Here is a 9,585-nt window from a genome sequence, read left to right on the forward strand (position 1 = left end):
GAAAATGTACTGAATCTGTTTTACTGTCCCCATTACCTCATAAATGCTCCCTGGTGGCAGATTTCATGACATGAATGACAAGCTTTTTAAATAAAAACCTCAAATGTAGTTTGCTAAGGCAGTTAAAAAGAGTTAACACTATTTATGTCAGCTGTGGCTCAGTGGGCAGCACTTTTGCCTCAGAGTCAGAAGGTTGTGGGTTCAAGTCCCACTCCAAAGACTTGAGCATAAAATTCTAGGCTGACAGTGCAGTGAGTAGTGTGCTGCGCTGTTGTAGGTGCCGTCTTATAATATGATAGAATTTGATAATATATGTCTTATAATATGATAGACTGAGTTTGAAAATGATTTAGTTAAATCTGAAACTAGGGTCTTAAATCTAAACAAAGCAAACTACATTGGTATGAGGGACGAGTTGGCTAATTTAGATTGGGAAACTACATTAAAAGGTATGACGGTAGACAACCAATGGATAGCATTTAAAGAATTAATACATAATTTACAACAAATATACATTCCTTTGAGGTACAAAAATCCCACAGGAAAAGTGGTCCAACCATGGCTAGTAAGAAGCCAAAAATAGTATCAGATCAAAGGAAGAGGCTTATAATTTTGCCAAAAATAGTAAGCCTGAGGAGTGGGAGGATTTTAGAATTCAGCAAAGGAGGATCAAGAAATTGATAAAGAAAGTGAAAATAGACAGAGTAAACGAGCGAGAGACATAAAAACAGACTGTAAAAGCTTCTATAGGTATGTAAAAAGGAAAAGATTAGTGAAAGTAAATGTGGGTCCCCCACAGGCTGAGACAGGAGAAATTATAATGGGACTAATAAGGAAATGGCAGAGAAATTAAACAAATACTTTGAGTCTGTCTTCATAGAAGACGCAAAAAACATGCTGGAAATAGTGGAGAACCAAGGGTCTAGTGAGAATGAGGAACTGAAAGAAATTAGTATTAGTAAAAAAATGGAGAAATTAATGGGACTCTGCCCAATCTTATTATTTTCTAAGTGCCCTGTTACCATGTCCTTAATAATATACTAGCATGGATTGAGGATTGGTTAACGGACAGAAAACAGAGAGTAGGAATAAATGGGTCGTTTTCAGGTTGGCAGGCTGCAACTAGTGGGATACTGCAAGGATCGGGGCTTGGGCCTCAGCTATTCACAACATATATCAATGATTTGGATGAGGGGACCAATGTAACATATCTAAATTTACTGATGATACAAAATTAGGTGAGAATGTAAATTGTGAGGAGGATGCAAAGAGACTTCAAGGGAATATAGACAACTTAAGTGAATGGGCAAGAATGTGGCAAATGGAGTATAATGTGGAGAAATGTGAAGTTATCCACTTTGATAGGAAAAGTAGAAAAGCAGAATATTTTTTCAATGGTGAGAGATTGGGAAACGTTGGTGTTCAGAGGGACCTGGGTGTTCTTGTACACAAATCACTGAAAGTTAACATGCAGTTACAGCAAGCAATTAAAAAAGCAAATGGTACGTTGGCCTTTATTACAAGAGTATTTGAATACAAGAGTAAAGTTGTCTTACTGCAATTATGTCATGGTGAGACCACACCTGGAGTATTGTGTACAGATTTGGTCTCCTTACCTAAGGAAGGATATACTTACCATTGAGGGAGTGCAACAAAGGTTCACCAGACTGATTCCTGGTTTGGGGGGATTGTCCTTTGAGGAGCGATTGAGTAGACTAGGCCTATATTCTCTGGAGCTTAGAAGAATGAGAGGTGATCTCATATAAACATACAAAACTCTTACAGGGCTTGACAGGGTAGATGCAGGATGTTTCCCCTGGCTGAGGAGTCTAGAACCAGGGGTCACAGTCTCAGAATAAGGTGTCGGCCATTTAGGTCTGAGATGAGGAGAAATTTCTTCACTCAGAGGGTGGTAAATCTTTGGAATTCTCTACCCCAGAGGGCTGTGGAGGCTATCATTGAGTATATTCAAAACAGAGATGATAGATTTTTTGGATATTAAGGGAATCAGGGGATATGGGGATAGTGCAGGAAAGTGGAGCTGAGGTCGAAGATCAGCCATGATCTTATTGAATGGAGGAGCAGGCTCGAGGGGCCGAATGGCCTACCTCTGCTCCTACTTCTTATGACAGACCCTGGGATATGCCAGAACTGACCATTCAGCAGTGGAGGAGATGGGATTAACTGAATACGTTTAATTGTGGATTTCTGTCATGTTGTACCCAGACTGTAACTTCACCTTATTTATAGATAAAATTGTGCATTTTTATTTACATCTCATCCAAAATACTTCTGCCGACGCATCACCCCCTCGGTGCCGCACTGTGGTGTCAGCCGAGATTGTAGTCTCAAATCCTGGTGCGGGGCTTGAATCCAGAACCATTTGAAGATGTGGAGAGAGCACTGCGACTGAGCCAGGCTAAGCAGAGCTCCAAGCTGGGAGGTCTTGCAGCTTTTTTTCCCTTAAGTTTGACAGTCCAAGGTCAGGAAGCAACTGAGCAAGACCTCGAGGTGGACCACTGATGACGCAACTCCGCACAGAATAAAACCGGCTCGGACATTAGTAAAAAGCACTACTCGTTTAATAGCAGTGAAACGACGCAGATTGAAAAAAACACGACAAACACCGGGACGAGAACCACGGGCACCAATGATAAATCTTTTTCTTGTACTTTTATTCCAATCCAATTTTGCAATTTACATTTCCCCAATCTCTCTCTCTCTATTAGTTCTCCTGCCGCTGTTCAGCCGGAACACTGGAGAATGGAATGCAAAAGCCAGTTGGTCTCATCTTGACCAGTGTCCCAAATGGACCTTCTATATCCAATTACAGCGAGCCATATTTCTGCCTTAATTAACATCAGGAGGATACCAATTGTCTTGGAGTGTGCATTGTCTTAAAATATGCTGCAACCGTGTTCCTCAACTGAGTACAAAGACTAGCACATTGTCATTGGACAGGAAATGTGTCAAAATACAGAGAGAGTAAAGCTGCTCCTCTAGTTCCATTCAGTGACATCTCTGCTCCCGTGACAAAGTCTGATTTTGCATTGGTAAAATGCGTTGTGTTGGGATATCCTAGCACATGTAAAATGAAGAAAAGACACAGTGTTCTTTTGCTCGTGTTTGTTGTTTAGTCTCAGCCCCGATGTCTGGTCAGCAGATTTCACCAGAGTCGGCAACTCTGAATCAACTGTTTGATAGACTTAATACTGTCCACGTTCGCATCTTTCAGGGCCAGTGCAAGTAGCACCGGTTTGTTCCCGGACTCAACGGACACGGAGGTGACGAGATGCTTTGCATAGACGTGGACGAGAGGCTGTAAAGAAAAGCACAGACGTTATTGCAAATACCTGCAGTACAATAATGTGAACGACGAGCAAGATACAGATGAAAATAAAAGCACTTGGCGGAGACAATTCTACATTCAACTGGGGAACAACTGACATGTGGGAAAATAGTCAAGTGCATCGATCGTAAGGTGCACAATGCTAATACTCAACAAGGTCACGGTATACGAGCGAGGCTCCTGAATGGTTGAGTGGACTTCAGTAGAACTGGAAACAAGTGGGCCATGTCACGGAACAGACTGATAAAGGATGTGGGAGCAGAGGGGGAAGGGAGAGCGATAACTGATTGAAAGCCCAATCAGGTTTTATTGAAAAGCTCCAGAAATTGCTCAAGGGCATATGAAGATCATCTACAACATTAAAGGTTCCTTTAGTGCCTGCCTTTCCATTGGCTCACTGAGATGAGCTCTACCAGTTTCTCCAATCAAACCCACGTAGGCTTTCAACCAATTATCTCCCTTGATGTTTTGTCCAGTTTCATGACATTATCCAGTTGTCTTCCCGTTTTCAGTTCCGACGAAGGGTCAGAACGCCCCAAAGAAGTTAACTTATCTTTTCTCTTTATAGATTTCTAGCATTTTCACTGAGATTTCAATGCTTCATTGGGTTACTGCAAGGTCACGTCTCGCTAGGGCACTGATTCAAATCCAGCTCAGACTGACCGAGTGTCATAGGAACATAGTGAACCAAAAGAAAGGCTATTTTAGGCATACCAGAGCTTGGGGGGGGGGGGGGGGGGGCGGGAACGGTAACAAAAATGCCGGCGCTAAATTTAACCGAGTCACTGCGCATGTGCCGAACTCCGATTCAGATCCCGGAAAAAGCTGAGTCTTAAAGGCGTGGCATAGCAATGCACCTATTACAGTTTTCAACATCACTTTTTCTCAAACTGAACTCTTATTTCTGCCGCCCACGCACCGTGCTGTGTGTAAACGTTGCACTGACTGTGGGCTCCTAGGGAAGCGCTTCCTCATCCCTTTAAGTAGCCACCAGTTAACGACTTTGCAAGCCTGGAGCGACTATTCTTCTAGACTTTGTTCTTGGCTCAATGAGGCGGCCGCACCTAATTTTCCGACCGGGGTGCAAGCGTAGGCATTGCACCAGGAATACAGCATGATCGGAGCGATCGGCAGCAGCCACGCGCGAATGGTTTGCGGCCCCGGTGAGCATCTGATGAATTTTCGGTCGGGGCGCTAAACACTATGCTCCTGGTCGGTAACCTCTTATGCTCCCATTAACGCCCCCCTCTGGCCGCTAACTGAGCAGTTAGCCCACTGTCTCTTAACATTTGTCTCACCTCATCCTTTCCCATTAGGATCTTTGTGGTAAACGTGGGCTTGCTGATCTCATCCGCCACACTATGTGGTGTCACAGAGATCAGTGTCCCTATTTTGCCGTACTGCGTGACCACCACAAAGATGTGATCACTGAACGTCGTGCACACGACCTCGGTCAGGATTCCGCCAACGTCTTCTGCAGCCTGCTTGGACCGGATAATGCTTTCCGCTGCCATAAGGGTCCTCTCAGATTGACACGATGGCTGATTCCAAATGCAAATACACAGACTCAAGAGTCACAGTACTCAATCTGGTCTTTACCTAAATAAAAAAATAACATTCAAAATAAATGCATTTCCAAAATGTCAAATAGCTCCTAATTCAGTCCTATTTCACCCACCATTTATTCGTACTGATTTACACCATGAACAGATTCTCATAACTGCAGAAAATGTGTACATTTTAAATCTGAAGTAATCACAGGCTACACCCTTGTTGGGTGGCAACATCACAATCCCACACAGAAATAATTGGAAAAAAAACATACATTGATTCTGCAACTCAGGCTTCTGACATCAGGCTTGTATCTTACAAAGAAGGTCATGGGTTCAAGTTCCCTTCCAGAGACTTGAGCACATAAATCTAGGCTGACACTCCCAGTGCAGTGCTGAGGGAGCGCTGCACTGTCGGAGGGGCCGTCTTTCGGATGAGACGTTAAACCGAGGCCCCATCTGCCCTCTCAGGTGGACGGAAACGATCTCATGACACTATTGTGAAGAGCAGAGGAGTTATCCCTAGTGTCCTGGGGCCAATATTTATCCCTCAACCAACATGACAAAAATCCAGTCATTATCACTTTGCTTTTTGTGGGAGCTTGCTGTGCACAAATTGGCTGCCGCGTTTCCCACATTACAACAGCGACTACACTCCAAAAGTACTTCATTGGCTGTAAAGCGCTTTGCGACATAGTCACTGACCTACATTGGCTCCCGGTTAAGCAACGCCTCGATTTCAAAATTCTCAGCCTTGTTTTCAAATCTCTCCATGGCCCTCGCCCACTCTCTATCTCTGTAATCTCCTGCAGCCCCACAACTCCTGGAAATATCTGCGCTCCTCTAATTTTGACCTCTTGATTATAATCACTTGGTGGCCGTGCCTTCTGTTGCCTAGTCAAATTTTTATCTCATAATACTCCTGTGAAGTGCCTTGGGATTTTTCACTTCGTTAAAGGCGCTATATAAATACAAGCTGTTGTTGTTGTAGGCCCCAAGCTCTGGAACTCCCTGCCTAAACCTCTCCGCCTCTCTTTCTTTAAGACGCTCCTTAAAACCTACACCTTTGACCAAGCTTTTGGTCACCAGTCCTAATTTCTCATGTGGCTTGGTGTCAAATTTTGTGTCTTATATCACTCCTGTGAGGCGCCTTCTCATTGCTGAGTGTGGCGTATGTAACACACAAATCACTGACTCCACACGGTCTGGTGTAAATCTAACTGCTGTGACCTTCGTCCTTTATTGTTCAGCTCCAGAGTGCCTCTCAGGTGTGGTGGTCAGCCTTTTATATTGCCTGTTGCAGGCACTTCCAGGTTTCCCACCACAGCGCCCTCTGTGGTGTAGCATTGTGCTTACATTACATTTAAGGTACCAGGACGATACACCCATCAATACATAACATCACACTTGTCCAACGGAAGGCAGGTAGGTATAGACAGTGCGTTAGTATGGTACATGTTATCTGGTACATTAACTAGTTATTGACTGGTAATGGATCCTTGATTTCCTTGTTCGCTCTTATCATTAATTGTACTTCATATCCATTATTTTACACAAATAGTGGCCATTCAGCATAAAAAAATTAATTCTTGTTATAAATTTGCCATCTCACATTAACATAGCTCATTTTAGACTCGCTCTGCCTTACAGAAGTCCTTTGTGGGGACCACCTCATGGTAAGGCCCTTTTAAGACTTCCGGGTGCATTTCCTTTTTAAGGCGCCATCTTTGATGCAGGAGGATTCCACGAGGCTTCTCCTTGGGCGCCGCCATCTTTGATGCTCTGCTGCTCTGGACACGATGCCGCCGCCATCTTGCTCTCCGCCGCTCCGGATGCTCCGCTCCCCTCCGCTGCCACCTGACTTGCCGCCTCTCCTGTGGCCGTCGTCGTCGTCGTCGCTTCTCCGGCGGTCACCATAGCGGCCTCCCCTGCAGCCGTTGTGGCCTCCAACCTCCAGCTGCTGCTGCCTCCCGACTCTCCCTCTGCATGGGCCCCTCCGATCCGCCGGCCATCCTGGATCCCTCGCACCCCGCTGGCTCCCCCCCCCCACTCACTAGGCCCCTCTCTGCAGGGTTGCTTGTCTGTGGGGGCTGAGGCTGCAGGATCTCTGTATGAGGTCCGGGGCTGGGACTTGCCTGTGGGTGGATTGAGGCTGCAGCTCCAGCTCGGTCGGCGCTGCTCTCTGGGGACCCGGGGCACGGCAGCACCCCGGGGAGCAGCAGCCTGTGGAGTGATGAAGTCTTCCCAGCTCCCACGGACCGTCCCCATCCACCTCCGGACGAGGAGTATCGGCCCATCGCCTGCAACGACCCACAAAGGTAAACTGTGCATCTCGTCCCCGTGGGATACCTGCACCTCCGCTCTGCCAAGAACATGTATTAATTCCCTGGTGTAGGTATGCAGCTTCGCCGTGACCGGGACCAGCTTGGGTCGTGCAGCTGGGTTAATCCACAGTTTATCAAAAGTTCTCCGACTCATCAACGACAGACCCGAGCCCGTGTCCACTTCCATACTCACAGGGACTCCGTTGATTTTTACTTCCCTTATCACTGGGGGCGAATCGTCGGTACACGTGTACAGTCCCAACACCTCATCATCTTCTGCCTGCTCTTCGTTGGATGGTGGATCATCCCCCATCTCCTCAGCTACATGGCGAGTCCGATTTCTTCTCCACGTACGCTGAAGGTGGCCTTTAACGTGGCAGGTATTGCACGTGTACTCCGCAAACCTGCACCAGTGAGCCTCATGGCTTCCTCCACAACGCCAACATGGTGCTGCTTGATTGGCCCCCCTCAGCAGACTCAGAGTTCCAGGATCCTGAGGTCCGTGCTCTCTGCCCCGGGCCAAGCCACGTTCTGCAGTTTTGTCCATGGTGGGCGCTATCCTGTGGACAGTGCCTGCCGGGTTCGAGACTGTGTGGATTATTTGCTTGGTGCTGCAAGTCGAGGTCATATGTGCCTGGCTGATGGTGATGGCCTTTGTCAGAGTGAGTGTAGGTTCCATGGCTAACAGCTTGTGAAGGAGTCCCTCGTGGCCAATCCTCATGACGAAAACGTCCCGCAAAGCCTCGGCAAGGTGTGCGCCAAAATCACACGGCGCCACGCGTCTCCTGAGGTCCGCAGCATATTTGGTGATATCCTGTCCCTCGGGTCTGCAGTGATGGTAAAATTTGTATCTGGCCGTGAGGATGCTCTCCTTTGGTTTCAACTGGTCATGAATGAGTTCAGTCAGCTCCTCGTATGACTTGTCCCTGGTGCTCCCGGGTGCCAGCAAATCCCTAACGAGACAGTAAACCTCATCCCCACAACTGGAGAGCAATATCGCCTTACGCTTATCTCTCATTGCGTCCGTGTCCTCCGTCAGGTCGTTTGGTGTGAAGTAGTACTCGAGCCTTTCCGTAAAGGCCTCCCAATCATTACCAAATCCTTTAGCGAGCCCAGAGTAGCCATGGTTGCGTGGAGTTCGTCCGCTTCCTCGTCGCCAATGTGGTGTATGTAGCACATAAATCACTGACTGCACACCGTCTGGTGTTAATCTAACTGCTGTGACCTTCGTCTTTTATTGTTCAGCTCCAGAGTGCCTCTCAGGTGTGGTGGTCAGCCTTATATCGTGCCTGTTGCAGGTACTTCCAGGTTTCCCACCACAGCGCCCTCTGTGGTGTAGCATTGTGCTTACATTACATTTAAGGTACCAGGACGATACACACATCAATACATAACAGAAACCAAGTGCAGGCAGCTGGAGGAGCGTGCGGCAAACCAGACTCCCCACTCACCCCTTCCTTCAACCTGTGACGGAGACTGTAATTCCCGTAGCAGACTGTTCAGTCACCTAAGAACTCACTTTTAGAGTGACAGCAAGTCTTCCTCGATTTCGGGGGACTGCCTATGATGATGATGATGATGATGAAGCGCTTTCGGACATTTCACTATGTTAAAGGCGTTATATAAATACAAGTTGTTGTTGTTGTCCTGAAGGATGCTAAAGGCACTATATAAATGCACTATATAAATACCAGTTGTTGTTGAGGATGCTAAAGGGGCTACATAAATGCAAGTTCTTTCCTTCTACATATATACATACATACATACACACACATATATATATATAAAATCAGAAAATGCTGGAGAGTTGTGAAGCGCTCCCCCCCAGTTGAAGGATGAAGCAGCTTGATTCCCCCTCCCCGAGGCCCCAGGCGTGCGGTGATATGCAGGCCGTGATGCTGAGGCCGCTCCCCGCTCACTGGGCGAGGGGCCCCGCCAGGAACGCTGAGCTGAGGCGCTGCAGCTCCCGCCGTCAAACTCCCTGCTCGCATCAGCCCCTCGGCATCCACCTACCCGGCCCTGAGCGCCACCCTTCCAGGCTGCCGATCTACGCGAGCTCCCAGGCTTCAGGGCGCGGCCCGCTCTCGCCGCTGATTCGTGAAGGCTCGGCCCGACTCCTCGCCCACTCTGCGCATGTTCACGGATTTAAACCGGCACCAACCCGCGCTCTGCGCATGCTCACGAGATTCAACCCGCGCTCTGCGCATGCTCACGGGATTCAAACCAGCACCAACCCGCGCTCTGCGCATGCTCACGGGATTAAACCGGCGCCAACCCGCGCGCTGCGCTTGCTCAACGGTCAACCTGGCGCCTCGTGCGCTCTGCGCATGCTCCCTCCACATTTCCCACCTTCTTGTCAACA

The 9,585-nt window shown here is 47.6% G+C and overlaps 1 protein-coding gene across 2 annotated transcripts; it reads right to left on the minus strand.

The window, feature by feature from the left end:
* Positions 1 to 2,654: 2,654 nt before the first annotated feature.
* On the minus strand, positions 2,655 to 9,355 carry psmg3 (proteasome (prosome, macropain) assembly chaperone 3). Of its 2 annotated transcripts, none has more exons than XM_070900018.1 (3): positions 9,237 to 9,355; positions 4,648 to 4,948; positions 2,655 to 3,319 (listed from the first exon to the last, which is right to left on the minus strand). In XM_070900018.1, exons 2-3 carry the CDS (start codon positions 4,861 to 4,863, stop codon positions 3,167 to 3,169), a joined length of 369 nt encoding a protein of 122 aa, XP_070756119.1. In that variant the 5' UTR covers positions 4,864 to 4,948; positions 9,237 to 9,355; the 3' UTR covers positions 2,655 to 3,166. The 2 variants fall into 2 exon arrangements, with proteins under 2 accessions (XP_070756119.1, XP_070756120.1); XM_070900019.1 differs by lacking the exon at positions 9,237 to 9,355 and adding an exon at positions 8,743 to 8,798.
* Between the last annotated feature and the right edge of the window lie 230 nt (positions 9,356 to 9,585).

Source organism: Pristiophorus japonicus, chromosome 15 (assembly GCF_044704955.1).
Source record: "Pristiophorus japonicus isolate sPriJap1 chromosome 15, sPriJap1.hap1, whole genome shotgun sequence".
NCBI lineage: Eukaryota > Metazoa > Chordata > Chondrichthyes > Pristiophoridae > Pristiophorus > Pristiophorus japonicus.